General features: G+C 37.7%; 1 protein-coding gene across 7 annotated transcripts in view; it reads left to right on the forward strand.

The window, feature by feature from the left end:
• Nucleotides 1-19059, forward strand: part of SWT1 (SWT1 RNA endoribonuclease homolog) — a 36808-nt gene that overhangs the window by 15656 nt on the left and 2093 nt on the right. For 6 of the 7 annotated variants that reach the window (XM_080622883.1, XM_080622881.1, XM_080622879.1 and 3 more), the window contains 6 exons: nt 129-267; nt 1342-1487; nt 2875-3083; nt 4729-4857; nt 13453-13519; nt 14417-14481. In XM_080622883.1, the coding sequence (XP_080479009.1) occupies nt 129-267; nt 1342-1487; nt 2875-3083; nt 4729-4857; nt 13453-13519; nt 14417-14481 (755 nt within the window). Of the gene's footprint in view, nt 1-128; nt 268-1341; nt 1488-2874; nt 3084-4728; nt 4858-5424; nt 5609-13452; nt 13520-14416; nt 14482-19059 lie in introns of those variants that run through there. The other variant, XR_013957379.1, reaches the window with a different exon arrangement.

Below are 19059 nucleotides of genomic sequence, written 5' to 3' on the forward strand. Positions count from 1 at the left end.
GAATCATTGAAGTTCTACTCCAGCAAGCACAAATCATAATATTATTGAAGAACAGAGCAGCTGTTAAATGTATAGGATTATGTCTATATGAAAATCAGCCTTTGAATTTATAACATACTATCTTTCAGATACTGTATCTGAAGCCACCATGGACATTAGCAAACTTGCTGAAGTGTTACAGAAAACACTGGGTGGCTGTTTTTGGTTATATTGTGCCAAGGAGTTTGCTTTCAACCATTGAATGTCTCTATAAACACCTTTGTACAGGTAAGAATCTCTGAGAATGTTAATTGTGACTTATAAAAAAGTCACACTGTTCTGGTTTTAGTAAGTACGAAAGTATGTGTCTTTTCAAAGTACCTACTTCTGTATGTTAAAATAGTAATGTGTTCCATTCTCTATGGCTTTTTTTTTTTTTTTTTTTCTTTTTTCAATGTAAGAATCTCCAAATGGAGCCATGCCTTGGGCAGTCTCATCTACTTTTCCATTGATCCGCAATTTATTCCCTGGATGGGTGACAAAATCCCAACACTGTTTTTGTAGCCTTAAAGCCAGAATTGAATTGAAATTGATGAGCTATGAATTGTATTAAAAAGAGAGAGAGCTTATGCCAAGTTCAGGTGTATCCAGGCTCTGGTCCCAGATGGTCCAAATATGACTGCAAAAATAATAATAAAAAATAATCTCTGAAATGCTTGTGGGTTTCTTGTTGGCTTTGGTTTGGATGGACATTATCAGGCATGTGAGAATTTATTTCAAACGTCTCTTATATACCTGCAAAAATTGGGGGATAAACATTTATATAAATATATATAATAAATATATATATTAATGGTAACCAAAATCTCTAAACTGTTTTTAAACAGCAAATAATCTTTCTCTCTCCTTTGCCGCAATGTTATGTATGGCAAAATGATCTGCATTTGCCAAGTAAATTATGGAGAAGTAACGACTGCTTAAATATGGTAGATGAGGGTAGGGAGGTTTGTTTTCAAAAATAGCCAACAAAAAAACCCTGAAACAAACCCTTTCATTTGTTTAAAGGTGTCTTTAAGAATTTGCTTTGAACAGACACACCTTTTTTTAGATACTGCTTTGGGGATATGTTCTGCAGAATTATTTCAGATATGGCAGTTGATCCTGTTGCCAGATCCTGGGATAAGTGGTGAAGACTTGATTAAGAAGTGATATGTTTCACACATGTCTCTTGAGAATGTTTTATGTAATACTTAAGCTATTTTCAAGGCATTTTATGTGCTTCAGTTCAGCTAAATGATTATTAAATATGCCTTTCTTTTTTTTTTTTTTTTTCCACTCCCCATAATAATGTCTAAATACCAGGTAAACCAGCTGACCCTTCAACAGTGCGTATCTTGCTCCAGGAATCCAAAAAATTATTCCATGCTTTCAGTTCAAGGTCAGACTACAATGGTGTACTTCCCCAAGCTTATGCTGAAGTGAATAAGCTATACCAAACACTTACAGAGGTAAGGGGAGCTGTAGTATTTGTTCAGCTAACGTCTTCAAATTGCTCTATGTTTGTATTATAAACCTAGCTTAGATTTCTAAATTATTTCTGTAATTTCAATGAATTATTGCAGGAAATATTGTTTCTAGAGTGTTTTCACTCTAGACTCCAAATTTAACTTTTTAATGTAGCAGATATCTGCCTTTATGTATATGGTTGGTAGACTTTCTGGTTTGGGTTTTTCCCCTAATATAAATGTGTTAGTACTGGGAGGGTGACTGAAAAACATTATTTAGCTCTTTTCAGGAAAAATGTCTTAGTTTTCTATTGCATTTATAGCTGATGGAAAAGGATGTTGAAGATTAAAATTGTTGTTTCTAGTTCTGACATTGGTCCAATACTATTATTCCTAGTATATGTTCCAGTGTGCTATTTCAGCTTTTGTTGTCTTGATAGCTCTGGTGCTACGCATGAAGAAAAGACTTGTTCTATCATGTGCTTTGTGATAGTCAGTTGGGGGGATGTCCTGACACCTTTTGTGTTCTGAGAAGCATGTCTTTACTTCCAGCTGATCTCTGAGTTGATGTGGAAGAAATTTTGGTGTCTTGGTTTGTGGTTACTGTTAGTTTCATATGTAATGGCATGAAAATGGGATAATGAGCATGGATGACTTGAAATATTCATGTATATGGGAAAGAATGCAGGTCAGAATATCGTAAAAAGTTCTTTTCAGTTTTGGAGAAAGCTGCAAGGGAAAGGAAGAAGGTGATCAAGGAGATGAAGGATGATCTGGGGAATCTTGGTTGCCTATTGTGTGTAACTTCAGCGTGCATTGCAGTCAGTCACTTAATCCACGGTTCTGTGAACTGTGCTGCTATATGAAGCAGGCTTTCTGTCTGAAAACTGGTTTTGTCCTGTACGTGTCTTGGCAACTGTTTGACTTCACAACGAACTGCTCTTATACAGCCTAGGTTGTGCCAGATCTGTTTAAGCTGGACAAATTTTCTGAACCAGTTTACCAAATGATAACATACTGTAAATACTTTGTGCTGTTGCAGAGGAAAATGTTGTGTGATACAGAGTAGAGTAAGAAGCAATTCTTGTTTATGCCTGCTTGCCATGCCTGGGAACCTTTGGCATAGGGTTTCCCTTTGCTTCAGTTTCCTATCTGTATAAATACCAATATGTACATATAGAAGAAGGACTTAGTGAAAGACTGAAAGATGCTTTAGATGCAGAGACCATATCTTCTTGGCATAACCATCTTTTAGTAAAGATGGTTATGCCGAGAAGAGTTCAGTCTTGCTTTCTTGAGCATTGCTTTAAAAAAGATGTAGAAGTGTTCAAGTTCTCTTAAATTGGGAGCCAAATGCATTCATTATTTATTTGCTAAACTGTTTTATAAGGTGAGGTCAGACAGTGAGCAGGATTTATCAGAAGACATCATGGTTCTTTCAGAAAATGCTGTATGTGAAAAAATGGAAGCAATGACACCAAATCTACAAAGCTCTGAAGAAAAAAAGTTACTTCCAAGGTTTCATGCATCTCAAGAAAGCAGGCACCAGGAAATCTGGTCAGTCCTTGAAGGTGTATGGAATACAATAAACTTGTACAGGTATGTTATGCTGAAGAAGTTGAAACTTGTATGTAACCTTAGATAATTTTAAAAAAAGCACACTTTAGAAATTGCCTTTTTTTCCCCCCCCGTTTTAGAGAAGATGCTGTTAGTAATGTAATTAATCAAAATTATAAAAAAAAAAAAAAAAAAATCATTCATCTTGTCACACAAAGGAGTTAGGAGCATGCAAATTGTTGTGTGGATACAGCCAGTGTTTTGTCTAGTCTACTGCTCTTTTTCTGGACAGTGGCTGAAATAAGTTACCTGAGAGGATGGTGTTGAAAACTCTGTAAGAGCCACAAATGGCTCATCTATGGAAATCTCATCTTTATTGATAAAGAGGCATTCAAGCTCTAAGTTTTTCTTGTGGTTATTTTCTTTCCGAGTCCTGTCAAGGTATAGTAGCTTATGCAAAATAGTTTACTTTTTTAAAAAAAACTAATCAATTTGATATACAGTATATTTTCTTGTTAAGCAAAATCTTTCACTCTATAAAATCCACATGCAGAATCTAGTGATGAATTTCCTTTCTCATATAAACTTGAAATTGCAGGAAATTAAACTGTAGATGATTTACTATTATTTTTATTTTGGCTATTTTTGAAAAATCTGCTTGAAAATCACTGAGATGCCATACTTTTGGATACTCTCACAAAATCTGAATAGATACTGTGTTTTCTTTTTGTAGTCTTAATCTGAAATCTTTTTGAAGGAGGGGCTGGGTTCACAGAGGAGCTCTGTTTTTAGTCGTCTGTTACAGACTCGCCTAATAAACAGTGGTAATAACTCTACCAATGCCATTTCTACACTGGCATTTGAATGTACTATACAGTTGCACCAGCATCTTGGCTTACACCAGTGCAAATAAATCTGAATTGATGTCAGCTTGGTGTGGTGTTTGGGTCAGCTGTATGGCACAGATCAGTCTTAATGTGGTCTATTACTGGAATACTAACTGTGAATTTGAAGGTTTCATATAGGCATTGAGGAACAGCTCTTTCAAGTGTACCACTTTATAATGAAAAGGCGACTGAACTGTTGGCTCTTACTACCTGTTAAGGACCATACTGTGAAAAGAGGATAAAATTTTAGAATCAGAGGTCACTTCACACTCTTCTTGCTCATGTCAAGAAAGTACTACTTACCTTGCACCTGTGGGCATAATCCTTCATGAGTGCACTGGAGCTCATCCTCCCAGTGTAACCATTGCAGGGAAGGTGTCAAGACCATTCGAGTAAATCTGGAAAATGAAGCTGCTTGAAAAACTGATGGAAACTTTGTTGCTTTAACCTAACACTTCTAAAAGAGGCAAAGTTAGTTGTATGCAGGTTGTGCCTTAAGACTTTCGTTCTGAAGTGAAGTTTAATGATAAGTCAGAGGTAAAATACTGTTACAGAATAGGAAAAATTTTTAGAATTTAAGGAAAATTTTAAACAGAGAAGTACAGTTGTAGGGTGTGGTCTTTCTACCATTTATTATAAGACTATTTTAGATAATGTGGTTTTATTATACATTTACATTTGACCTTGGAGGGTTTTTTTAATAGTCAAAATACAGTGCATACAGTAGATACTGGGTTTCTCTGTATTTTGATAATTTTTATTAATAGCTTTTCAATGTCTTTGTTTCTTTTTAATATTAGTATTGAAATCTTCCAAAAGTTGAGCCCTGGCACGTTAACTGTCACTGCAAAGTCTTCATTTGAAGAAGCTCTTTTAGGTCTGCAGAAACTGATGTCAGCTGTTAATGATATCCGTGAAGGAATTAGTAGGTAAGCATTTAAGCTCCTCAGAGCAGCTAGCAATAGTAAGAGTCACCTAAAGTCATAAAAGTCACTGAAATCTTTTGATGCCAAACTACAATTTATTATGTGTGGTTGCATGATTGTCAGTAATTAAAAAAAGGCATAAAAGACCATCCCTGCATCAGTAGCATTATAGCCTGCGTTCTAGGTCTGATTATTTTCTGTACAGTACACTAATAGTGGGATAAATCATTTCAAAGAGAAATGGTGGTGATACCAGAAGACATTTTGTATTTCTTTTTGGTGAAAGCCACTTAACTCCTGTATTTCACCTTAAGCAAGAGTTCTGTAAAAGTAAAAATATTGGAGAAATTTATTGTACAAAAGATATATATTATTGATAAGAGCCATTAGAATACCTGGATCAAAGCTAAACAGGATTCTGTCAAGTGACATTATTTGAAATGGAGAGACTATTTTCTGTTCCACGTGATTCCCATGACACTCAGTAACACTGATGAAATAGCTTTAAAAACTCCTTTAGTACTCTTTAAAGTTTTCTTTTGTACCCGTAAACTGAAATATATTATTTAGGCATCCAGGAGGATTCTCAGAGTGGAGTAATTTTCCTGCACGGTTGCATTTGGAAATGCCTGCCTCGAGTTTGTTCCTCAGATTTGCAGTAGGTGGCATCGTGGAGCAAGGAATTCAAAGAGACTGTAACACGTACCCTTCTGGTTTCGTCTTGAGTGTAGATATTTAGCTTCCAGACTTCCGGGTAGGTTTTCCGAGAGTCAGAAGTCATATTTATGAATCATTGTAGGTTTGTATGTATTACAGAGTATTTAAACAAGTCTGACATTCTCAAAAGGAAGGGTGAGGCTCGTTTTGCCTGAGTTATTCAGCTTTTCTAAAACTGAACTTACAGTATACTTATTTTTCTTGAATTTTGGAAAAGTACCTTCCAGTGGCTTATAGTCAGTCTAATGGTATGATTGCAGAAAAGGAGGTATCTGGAGAAAAAGTAGTGAAGAAGCTCTAGCTGGAATATTTGGATGTAATACAGCTTTTGGTGATAAAATAAAACTGTTTTTTGTTCTACCTTCTATTCCTTGCTGTCCAGAGCAAAGGAGAGAGAAACTGATTTGTGAAAGTTTGGAAGTTTTACAAATCAGTTACATTGAAAGTGCAACTGCATTAAAAATTCAGATTTCCAGATTGTTAGAAAAGCACAATCACAGTTTTTGAGATAAATGTGTGTAATAACACCTTTCCTCATTAAAAAAACCCCAACAAACCTACGTTAGTGGTACTGCCAGTGAAACTAATGCAGCAGTTCTTCATGACTAGAGACATGTTTATGACAAATCTGGTCATCGAGCCTCTGTCAGAGACCATGTTTATGACAAATATAGATAGTAAAAAAAAAATTAATAATTTAAAAAAGCTATTTTGTGGAAAAAGTCTTATTAATGGCTTTTTGCGTCTTACCCTATTTTTGTATTTTTGTCATACTATTATCTTTGCTTCTTCCTTTAACAACATTGGTAGCAGAATGGTATTTATACTGCAGAATACTGCATGCCATAAATGTTTTACATTATTTCAGCTCTAAAATGAAGACAATAACTAGTGTGGTTATGAACTGTGTGTAACCAGCCTCTGTCTTCGCTTGGGTAAATATAACTTCTGATTGAAAGGTCTGGGTGCACCCCTAGGGAATTATATGTGTTGTCATGTTTCCTGCTCAAGTTACTTTTAGATAAGAAATCCTTGTTAACAGAAAAGAAAAAGAAAGTTTAGTCTTCGGTGAATTGATAGCTATTTATAGTTTGGTTTTTTTCATCTGCTGTCAGAAATAATTGTTCACAAGCCAACTTTAAAATCACTCACAATTTACCGCATGTATTCTTAGTTACAATACTTTTAAATATTTGTACTAATACAGCATCACCTGTATTAAAACTATCCTATAAGATCTCAGTAGTGCAGGAAAGCATTACTGTACCAGAACCGATCACTAAATTGAATATTTTGGGATTAAATAATTTAAAATCAGCTTTACAGTTTTACTAATTTAAAAACAGAATTCTACTGATGCAGAGAAACTGTTTCTTCTTTGTTTATTCAGGTGATCAGTAAAGGAACTAATATTTTATTTTCATGGTGTCTAGTTAGAGAATTGTCTTCCTTCTCTCAGACTGCCGTGGCATTTAGTAATTCCTTTCATAAAGTCTAGATTAAGAGCTCTACTTCCACATGCAGTCTCCTTCTGGAAATAAAATGGAGTTTAACTCCTAGTTCAAAAAGTATCAGACTCTCCTATCAGTAGTTGTTTGATTTTTATTTTTTTATTTACTTAGGTAAAACCTGAAATGTTCTTGACCCACTAAAGAAGAACAGTTAAATTACTTCACATGTAAATTTCAACCTCAAAGTGCTGGGCTTTGTGCAGTGTCCCATAGTAAACAATTTGATATGAATGAGTAATTGACTGTTGGAAATACCACATTGAATCATTATACAGCATGGACCATGGTTCACTCTTCCTTTTCTTAGGGGTAGATATGGCTGACAGTGCTACCTACCCATCAGCTATCTTCTGATCCCTGAACAGGATGTGTAAGATAATTTGTGTAACTTGTGAATTGTGAGCAAGAGGAGGTTTTACGGTGTCCATGGAGCTTTTTAACCACACAGACTGGCACTACTGAGAGCAGGATTACGGTTAGATGAGCCGTAAAGCATCTTGTGGAGAAGTGTTGTGTGTAGAAATGTCCATTCCCAGGTGTCAGCACTGATACAGAAACATCCTCTTAGTTACTAAGAAATCAACCAGTTTACATCAGTAATAGCAGTTTCAGAGCTCATCTTTCTGTAGTATTGTATCCTTTAGTTTAATTATCATGTCTGACAAAGTTGAACATGTGTAGTATCTGACAAAAGGTTTTCTCCTAGTTCTAGCATTTCCTTTCCTACATGGATTCTTTGCCATCTCCTTTTATATTTAATCTTGCCTACAGCCTTCTCTGCTGCCAGGGCCGAAATTTGTCCTTCACACTTCCTCCTATTTTAATGAAAGCTGTAAGAAGTGTAAAAGTTTCAAGTACTCTGCCTCTGTCAAATACAGCTGAAATTGGCCAGCACTTAGCAAGGTGCAGGGCAGAGGTGATGCTGTGGCAGCTGCTTAAGCCTTGTTGCCTTTAAACCATCCCAAAAAGCAGAAAAGTTTGAATAAATGAGTTAGTGTTATAAAAGCTACAGTCCTTTCTGACCTTGTAAAGCTAGAGAATAGGCATCTAGACAAAGCAGCACTAGGATCTGACATCTGAAGTACTTCCACAATAGAAGAAAGCATGAGCTTGACTTCATTTTGGAAAAAAATCCCTTATTCCCCAATAGGTTGATGTTGAAAAAACACTCCGGCATGTATCGATCGTTGTAACGCCAGTTTGAGTCCCTTATTGCAGTGCAGTGTCATGAGAATTTGTTAGTAAGCTACATAGAAGGTTGGTTTTCCATTTCTCATCTTTTTTGCTTCCTGATATTCTGACAGTGAGGTTAAATAGGGTTTTTAACAGGTTGAATTGACTTTTATACAGTTAAGCCATATGCCTTTTTGATTATCTACATGGATTTGTTGAGTTGGTTAATGCTTTATGACAGTCTTACTAGTCTTATGCCACAGGCAATTACATAGAACTGTTAAAGAGGAATGGCTCAGTGGCAAATGCTGAGGTACAGGGGTTTGCCCAGATTTGTGATTATCACATAGTCTCATAGGACTTTTATCCATATGCTTTACTTGTCATTGCCCAGGATTTTAGTGTTTGTGAGCAGCTGGCAGGCTGACCTGCTTTCACTGCCAGATTGTCTTGCAAGTTGAGGGTTTTTTTTTTTCCCTTCTATTTTATAAGTTATTTTTTTGATCCTTTCTGAATAAGCTTTGTTTGTTTCCTAGTTCTTCTCAATGCACAAGTGAGGAATCACATCATAAGCTATTTCCTATTAATTTCCATTTTTTTATCATGTATTACTCTCCATACATGCATTTAAGCATCCAATTAGTAACAGGACAGTAGGTAAAGAACCATTCTGAGTGGTTTGGAAAGCTCTACTGCTTATGAGATCAAAGTGATTAAGTCTGACTCTATCCATTGTCCCTTCTGTCCCAAGAACAATACTTAAGCTCTGTTGTGTAGCCATTGATACCCATAGTAACTTTTTGTGTCTTTCTATGACACGCTCTTCAATACCTCATGCTAAAGATTTTAAGAAAACTGCTTGGAACCATGCTATAGGTTTAGGTTGATCAACAAATTGCATTTTAGTGGTAATTCAGATTTCATGTCAGCCAGCATCCTTGCCAACACCTGCTCAGTGCGTGATGTTTGGATTAAATCAGCGTTGAAGTACATAACATGGAGTCGTTTTGTAGTTTGGTTTTGCATGGCTGTGCTGGTAGGCTAGTGTCCTGGGTTCAGCAGTAGCAGTCAGTTTTTCTCCTTCTTAGTAGCTGTTGCAGCACTGTGTTTTTGACTTTCAGCCTGGGAACAGAGCTGATAACACCGATGTTTAGACTGACCAAGGACTTTGTGAGTCTCATGCTCTGCCAGGGAGGAGGAGAAGCCGGGAGGAAGCAGGGACAGGACACCTGACCCAAACTAACCAAAGAGGTATTCCATACCACAGCACGTCATGCCCAGGATGTAGAACTGAGAGTTCCCGGAAGGGCTAGATCACTGCGGGGTGGGGGTGAGGTACCAGTTGGTGAGCGGTTGTATTCTCTTCCTTGTTATTTCCTTTATCATTATTATTATTGGTGGTAGCAGTAGTGGTTTGTATTACACCTTAGTTACTAAACTGTTCTTATCTCAACCCGTGGGAGCTGCATTCTTTCGATTCTCCTCCCCGTCCCTCCAGGAGTGGGGGGAAAAAAGGTGGGGGGGAAGTAGACTGCGTGGTTCTAATTTACGGCCTGGGCTTAAACCACAACAGCTAGGCAAAGTGGTTTTCTGCTCTCTGCTTTTGAAATCCTTTTGATGTCATGTTTTGAGAGAAGAAAAAGCAATGGCTAATATTGCAGTGGTCACAATACTGAGATTTACATTACTCATTAGGAGCATTTACGTAAGAGCCCATTTGCTTCATGTATTATTAGAGGGTGTTCTTTTGTCATAGTTCTATAGCTGAGGCAGACTGGATTTCACTAAGAAACTTTGGTGAAAATGAGATCAACTTGATTTAATGAAGTGGTGAATGCAGAGTTGATGTGCGTGCAATCACGTCCGGATTTCCCAATGTACATAATCTCTTAAAATTTCTGTTTCACATAACACAGAATTGTGGCTACTGGAGAAGAAAGGAACACAAAATTATTAAAACCAGTAGACAGCAGTGGCGGTGTGAAGTCATTTCTTTGCAAACAGAAATGTGTTGCAGATTTCTGCAGAAAAGTATATTTGAAGAGTGGAGCTTGTCTTCCACTTCCTATTTAGTTGAAAACGGCAATAAGCATGCTTTATGAATGCTGACCTGTTAAGAATTTGTGGGGGAAGTTATGGTGCAAGCTTTTCGTTCAACCAGCTTCTTTTCAGTACTCCATGTGTAGCAGTGGTTCTTCCTTGAAAACAGCATGTCTTTTATTTGAAAATATTGGAATACTTTGAGTCAAACGTCAAGACTTCTCATTTCATGTTACGCAGAAGCAATTGTTGTCATAATCCCAGCAAACACCATGAAATAAGTCACAGGATTTAACATTGTTACTTGTATGCTTATTTTACTTCAGTTTTTGTTTGTTCGTTTCCCAAAGAACCAAAAGCACAGCTGGTTTGTACATCCACCTGAGGTCTGCTAACTTACAGTGAGCTCAACCAGTATTGTTAGCTGTTTGCTAATATGCTTTGATCATCAGTAGAAAAATAAGTATGATTTTTCAATTTGATGCCCTGATGAAAAATGAATAAGAAGAGTGGAGAAGGGTACCTTATTGAGTATCTAAGGTGCATTGTTTAGGAAAATTCAATGGAATATTTTTTAAGTCTGCAGCATCCTAACTGGTGTCAAGATTCCGGTTCTCTAGTATTGAAAAGTGCTCCCTTTAGTGAGAAAAGATCAAATAGAGCATGTGCAGTGCTGGTGCTTTCATGGTGTTAAGGGAACGAACACGTAGATAGCATATGGCTGCTTTCATACAGTACATTTAAAGATCTGTGCAAAACCAGGGGTCTAAATATGACCTTAGATTTATAGTCTAATATGCTTTGAAAATTGCTTTCAAATTAGTTTTCTTTAAATGTAGCCTTGCTAAGAACTATGGAGTGAAACTTGAAGTTTCTAGCCACTTCTCTCTCCTGGAAGGTTAGAAGTCAGGTGAACAGAGAAGTAGCCATGTGGAGATGCCCTATAGTCAAAGAGAAGGGCAGCACAATTTAATCCTGCCTTTGCACTCAGTCTCTTTCTTCACCTTTTTGTAGCTTGCATGTACGTTTTCCGTCAACAAAATCCAGAAGCCCATAATTAATACAGGTCCTTCTCTCACCAGCTGCTCATTCCCCTCACTCTCCATCCTTCCTATAGAAAACTTAACCTGGCTCGGTTTCCCAACTATGCTGCTCAACTACGGCAGCACTCTTACATATCCAGCAGTCTTGCGTATGTGCACATCAGGAAAAATACAGTGATGAACATATTTTGCCCTGGCATATTGTGTAGCAACATGTAATGGGCATCAGTAAAGTAATATCTTACCTTTAATGTTCTTTATGGTTCTGCATTCAGTTTTATTAAAACAAGTGTGCAAGTTTTCCTCCTTTTTCATAAAGTGGAAGGCATGAAATAGTGATACAAAAATCATCAGCAATAGCAATCTCACTTTCCCAGGCTTAGGTATACTCGTTTGTGTTGCGGATGACTGGTCTGATAGCTAAAGCTGATGTATTGTCACATACAGACAGGGTTGCTGGCTAATGGCTACACGGAGCTGGTCAGTGGGAATCTTAGCTGTGATGCAGTTCAAGCTGCCAAGATTCCCAGCATTTCAAAGGATATTTGCCAGATTGTCTCTGCTGGGGTTTTATGCTGTCAAAGTTGATGGCTTTCTCACTGAGGCAGCGGTTGAAGGCTTCGAGGTATTTATAGGAAAAGTGGCCAGTTGGTTCTCTTGCTGATTTTTAGTTGGCAGGTTAAGTGTTTTAGTTTAAGAAAAAAAGTTCCGAGTGCATGTTCTTATGAAGGGGGAAAGAATGTGGGACTGATTTTTGTAACAGTGATTCCTATGTAAAATCATGATGAAAATAAGCAGTGGACTTACTAGTTATGATAAAACCTGTGGTGTGTCAGTCTTCCAGCCTGTTTAAAAGACAGTGCCTTTTTCTTTTTTAACTGGGATTTTTAACTTATTCTGTTAGTTTTCTGGGGTTTTATGTTGGGGTTTTTTGTGTGGGTTTGTTTGCATTTTGTTTTGTTTTCCAATTCGTAATTAATTCATTTATGAAGACTTACAGTTTGTAAAGGGGAGGGTAGGGAGAATGTGGGTACTTTCCTATAGGAAAGTAAATAGAGCTTCCCAAAAAAATTATTAGATTATTCCCCTCACACACACACCCCCCAATCCAAATCCAATAATTTTCTTAGTCTTTAATTACACTTAAAACTTAAGGCAGCATTTTATCATTATTTTTTAATATATGTAAAGTGTTACTTGTTTTTAATATAGATTCTAATGTACATTTTGAATGTTTGGGGGGTTCTTTTTTTCATAGTGTATGCAAATGAAGTTATGCTGAGGTATAACTGAATCACATCTGCTGGAATAGATTGGGATAATTAATTCTTGAGAGAATAATTTCCTTATTGGGTCACTTATGAAGCCTTGCAGAAAAGAGTGTACATGTCTCAGAACTTCACAACGCCTTACAGAGACACCAAAGCTGATGCTTTTTTCTTTGGGTGGTGTCTCGGGTTTAATATGGTGAACGAGGACTACATTTTGGGGAAGGCTGAGATGTCGCTGACCGCTGTGTGCATTTGTGGCTAAATAAAATAGCAGTATTTCACATGATACTGGGTTCTTCATAAAGACACCTCTCTTCAACTGTCAAATCCCACTTTCACCTCTCAGTGGGTGGGAATTGGTTATTATTAGAAGTAGCAAAAATGGTATGTAAATTGTAGCATTTGAGCTGCACATCAAAATACTGAAGGGAATGAGTTAAAGCTTTAGCTAGTGTGGGAAAGTTTTGTGTTGCGAGCCACTTTTCTGTCGTTCCACATCAATACAGCAGGCTTTGCTTATGTGAAACAAAAGGCTTTTAATTATTGCTGGTTTTCTTCCTGTCTGTATGGAGAAATTGGTCATAAAAACATCAGTTGAATTTTTAATTAGGAAAAACCCTCATAGAAAGTCCTCCCAGATATAATAAGCTCATTTAATTCTTTTAGAGGAGTGGAAAGGGATAGGTGGAAGGGAAAATTCTTCAATGATCATAATTTACTTTTTGTTTAAAGAAAGTAATTAGTTGGGGTTTTTTTTCCCATGAAGCATTTCTGACTGTTTTTACCTCTGCCATAGAATTCTTTTATACTTGCTTAAAATACCCCAAACCTTTTATTTTTCAGAATTTTGACCCCAACCAGTAGTTTCCAAGATATTTGGGCCCTCTATAACTTCCTTATAAGCAATGAGGTATGAAGTTTTCTTCAAGTTTTGTCAGATACACTTAAGTTATAGTTTTTTATTTAAAGTAGTTATGAGCTTGGGTGTCTCATCATTGTGTTTCCACTAAGCTTGAATTTTGAAGATTTGCTCTCATTTATTACGCATTGGACATAAAAACACAGTTTTTGGTTGGCACCTACCAAAAGGTATTTGAATCTGTACTGGTATTTGAGTCGCTTGCGTGACTTTCTGAGCGCTCATTTCTTCTGAATGACTCGCTGTTGAGAGTAAAAAGCCGCGAAGCTGGAGTCATCAAAACATCCCTAATCTAGTCACTTCAAGAAGAGAGAGAGCACACTGCATTAAGTAGTTCTGTGGAAAATATTGGCTGCAGTTCAGAGGAAAAAATATAAATCGAAATTACCAGTTATTCATGAAATTTTAACTAATCTGTGCTTAAAGATTTTAAGAAGAGAAATTGAAATGAATGTTTGCAGTAGAATAGAGGTATTTTTCTATTCAGTATATTATGTATTCATATTTGCGGTCCTCTCCTACACAGGAAAATATATTTGGGGTTTGGGCATGTACTTATATTTATGGAATTAACACAAGTCAGAATTTACTTAATATGCTATAGGGTAAATTAGGAAGGGGAAAAGAATTATTTATTTATTTAAGGTCTTTTAGATTCCTGCAGAATAGTTAGAAAATGGAGCTGGAGTAATATCTATCACACCCATTATATGCGATTATGTTCGTAATATTAGATTTTATAATACATAGCAGGACTTTTGTGTAGTGTCTCAACTTGAGAGCCTGTTAGATAATATGTTAACCACATCTGTTACACCAGCTGTATAATTTTAATCTATATGTGATACTTGGTAAATTACTATGTTAATTCTTTGTTCTTTGTTTTAGGTAAATAACAGTATGAAATTCACTGCTGAGGAGCTTTATGAGTGTGTTTCGCACGAGATGTATCGGTAAGCCAGTTACTGACCTCATCCAATGGGGTTTGAGACAACATTTTAGCGTGTACTGGATTAACCAAAGTACCATAAGAGAAATAATTCTGATAAATAAAAAGCTGTCATTTGTAGGAGGGGCATATGGAAGATGAGTGGGGATGAGTGAGGTAAAAAGCCAAATGATTCTCAAGTAAAACTAGGCATATCTGCTGTGCAGTTGCTGTGTTACATTGTGGCCATCGTTATTAAAGTCGTAAGTTAAGCCATTGTGTGTTACTAAGCCATTTGTAAGTACAGTTAGAATAAAAGGAGAAACAAACATAAGATTCCAAGTCCTTGTTTCCATTTTATGAGGCTTTTTCACAATTCAGCCACAGGAAAATAAATGTTCTGTTGTAGAGCTGAGTTAAAGGCTTTGAAAGCAATCTAAAAATGAGTGGCATGCAAGCATTACAGTTCTTTACAGTAAAGGTTCTGGCTCATACAGAGTCTTTTTTCTGAATTTGTGTAATTGAGAGCTTGTAAATCCAGGTCCTGTGAGGTTCTTAAAATGCCGTAAGATTTTCTTTAATAAATCTTAAGTGGATAATAAAAGGCAGGTAAGTATTTTCTTTGACGTTGCTGTTACATGGATATGAGCAAGTTGTAATTTGCCAGGATTTGAAATGTGGTTCTGTGTGAAAGGCTTGCAGATTATTTTAATCTGAGTAGGCAAATGATTCTAAAAAGCTTTCCTTTCCCTGCATTGATACTGATTTCCTAAATCTTCTGTGAATTTGAAAGAGTAAATTGCAAGGTCAGGAGAGAAAAGTTATGCAGGAGGGAGTGATTCAACTATGTATCAATGGAGAAAAATAGTTCAGAAGCTTAACTGTGTTGAGCTGATGACCAGCACTTCTGTAGTTCTCATATTTTCAAACATTTGTGGACAACTCCATCATGTCTGTATTAAATCTACAGCGTACATACAGTGTTTGGTATTGTACTAAGGGTAGCCAGGGAGCTAGAGTTTCTGGATGCTTGAAAAGAAAGATGCCCCTAGGTCTGCATTTTATCAGAAAACCTGAGTACTTGGACCATTGTTGTGAATTTTGTGTGCCACAGTAGGTTTCATGGCCAAAACAAACATTCTCACCAGAGCTTTGATTTTCTGGAAGAGTGGTACAGAGTGACGATGACATTTTTGTTACATGAAAGTAATGTCCTTTGAAAACATATAAAGGAAATAAAGCAAAGATTAAGATCTGTTGCTATAAATTCAGTCCACAGATTTTCAAAGTACTACTTATGTCTAATTGTTGTTCTTAGTTCTTACAGCAATGAACCTATTTGGTATTACAGAAGTGAAATAAAATATTACTTCACCCAGTAAAACAGAGATGCTAAATGAAATCTTAAAAGCACTCAATTAAAAAGAGGTGTGCCAAGAGCAAAAGCACAGGAAAGGAGACTGCTTTAAGGCAGGCTGAATTACTTGTGCTTTGGCAGAAACATGCTGAACAAAGCATTTCCCCTTGCTTTAATTACCAGTGAACGTTTTTACTTCAGCCTGGCCTGTTAATTCTCTTTGAGATAAATTCCTGTCTAGAATATTTGTACTCTCACTGTTCCTTTTTCAGGAAATGCGAAGGTGCTCTCATCTTGAGAATTTGATCCAAAGGGTTTCTCCTTGTCTGGAGAAGGAAGGGGACTATTTGGAGCTAAATAGTCAAAGCTGCATGCAGAGTTCTCACTGCTTTTGTATCCCTAAGGGTTACTATGGGCTTTGGTATCATAGCAGCATTTAGAGGATGCTGGCTAAGGACTAGAGTCCAGATCATTAGGATATAAATGGAACAAAGTGCCCCAGAGATCCACTGTAACAATTCTTTGCATCTTCAGCAAATTCACAAAATAAGTTTTTCCATCAGAAACTCTTAATTGACTTCATTTTAATTTTTTCTGAACTTGCCTGGTAGATTTCAGTCTTCTTCCGTAGATCTGGGTAGTGTTGACCCACCTCTCCTTTTCTGGTGGGACATTGTATCCCTGTGTCTCCCTTTTCTTTCCCCTCCCTACCCCCCTGCTTTCACATGTCCCCTGTCTTTTACATTGGTAGAGACTGAGATCTGGTGAGATTATCTAACAAGAGAAAAATCACCCACTTTACTGAGTTAGATCTGTCACAGTTCACGTCACTGTTATGGGGCAAGGCAGTAGCCTGTGAGGAAAGAGGCAGGATTATACAAAGGTGGCAAAGGTCAGGCCTGGCCACTGATTCCTTCCTCAGTCCAGATTCTTCAGGCCTGATAAATCATAGAATTGTAGAATAGTCAGGATTGGAAAGGACCTTAAGATCATTTAGTTCCAGCCCCCCTGCCATGGGTAGAGACACCTCGTGCTAAACCATGAAAATCCTAGCCTGGAGAATCTTAATTGGATTGGATTTTTGCCTTCTGAATAGTGGGAACATGCTGCAGTCCTGAGCTGCTTCAGCAGAAGAATTACGTAGACTAAGGGAGGTTTAGTTAAAGCCCTTGTTTCCTCCTCCCTCCCTCCTTCCCTCCCCATTCAAGTGGGCACTGTGAGCAGTAGGGTTGCTGGGTTGCAAGGGAAGTTTCAGAGAGATCGCTGTAGCTTGCATGGCAAGCAGCTAATGTGAAGACTTAGTTACCCAGGGTACACTGTTGAGCAGTGGACAGTTTGATGTAAGTGGTAGAAAGAAATGTTTTTTGCAAACCTATGATCTTGTCAGAACTGAGAAAATCTATTTTACAGAGGCCTGGGTGTCCAAGTAGATTGCTTAAAAGTAATGCATGACTCTTGTACTGCTCTTCTTGCTATTCCACCTGATGCATCTGTCTTATAATAAACTAGCAAAGGAGGTTGAGGTGACTGTGTTAGCTGGCGATTGGGAAGATGCCAATGCCTCCGGTCTGAAATGGGCATAACACAGGGTTGCCAGCATGCTCGATCCCTATGGCCGGGCATTCCCTGCTAGCCAGGGAGAGCACCTTGTGCCTCTCCTTGCCATACCGCCGTGAGGCCAGATTCTGAGTGTGGTGTTGTCAGAGCAATGGTTTAGTATATTGTCGTGATACACAGGCTGTGGCAGTGAAGCACAGGACTGCCCTCTGAGAGTACTAGCTGCATCAGCTGCAAACCTCATCCTTTTTCCTGATTCTTGAGAGCCCTTTTCAGTGCCTGTGTATGCCGCTTTCTTCCAGCCTGGCATAGCTAGGTGTCGCACAGTGGTGTCACGTGTTTCAATGGAAGTTATCCACAATCCAGCATGCACCAGTGTGTTACTGAAGGTACAAGAGCAGCCTGTCTTGGCCTGATTGGCTTTATTTCTAGTTAATGCAGTAGCTACGTTTGATTCACCTCTTGTACTGTTCTTGGGTATAAAAGTCTGCATGTAGTATCATACTATTTATCATTTTAACTGTTACTCAGTGGCCACTAGAATGATGTAGGGAAAATTTTGATTGAGGTAAAGGTAATGAAACTGATGAGATATTTTTCTGTGCTAGTTTTAAGAGCTCTTAGTGAAAGCTTTTCAAGGCACTCACTGCTGCAGAGAGTTTATAACTTGTATTACTGAGGCATCTTGATTTTTCTCTCTTACTCTGTATTCAGATTTGACTGATAGCCCAAGTACACTGTGTGCTTACTACTGGCTGCTCAGTGGTACTTAACTCTCCTGTGTCAAAACTGAGTCAAGGTACAGTTTTTAGCTGGTGAATGACATAGGAGGGAGCTGGGTCTCTAGCTTGGAGAAGAGAGACTGAGGGGTGACCTCATCAATGTTTACAAATATGTAAAGGGTGAGTGTCAGGATGATGGAGCTAGGTTTTTTTCAGTGAAGTCCAGTGATAGGACAAGGGGTAATGGGTGTAAACTGGAGCATAAGAGGTTCCATGTGAACATCAGGAAAAACTTCTTTACTGTGAGAGTGACAGAGCATTGGAACAGGTTGCCCAGGGGGTTGTGGAGTCTCCTACGTTGGAGATATTCAAGGCCCGGCTGAACAAGTTCCTGTGTGATGTACTCTAGGTTACCCTGCTCTTGCAGGGGGGTGGGACTAGATGATCTTTTGAGGTCCCTTCCAACCCTTGGGATTCTGTGATTCTGTGATTAGGAGGACAGATGTTCTTTTGTCAGTGTAGCTGTGCCAGTGCTGTAGATTATTGCCTGAGAAATGATACACATTTAGACTGCTGCTTGTGATAGAATTCATCTGCTCTGTTGGGCTGATCTGCCAAGCTTCCGTTACTTGTGAGAGCCAAAACATACTGGGAAGATAGTGCATTTCCTTTTTAAAAGCATCCTTTAATTTGAATTGTATTAAATATATATGTATATGTATAATATTGCGGTTGCGTGGCAAGTTTTGATTTATTTTCCTTTTCCCCTCACCAATTGCAATAGCAAATATGTTTGCAGAATACTCAAGCTTAAGTATAGAAATGAGGATTTGGGATTTTTTTTTCTTGCTGTTTATCATTAACCATTTTTAGTTTACCATCTAATTCCAAGTTCAAATAGAAAAACAACAGCAGGTATTTTGGCCGTTTCACAGCTGGGGAAATAGGCAAAACTGCACAGGGAAGA

Source organism: Psittacula echo (assembly GCF_963264785.1).
Source record: "Psittacula echo genome assembly, chromosome: 7".
Lineage (NCBI taxonomy): Eukaryota > Metazoa > Chordata > Aves > Psittaciformes > Psittacidae > Psittacula > Psittacula echo.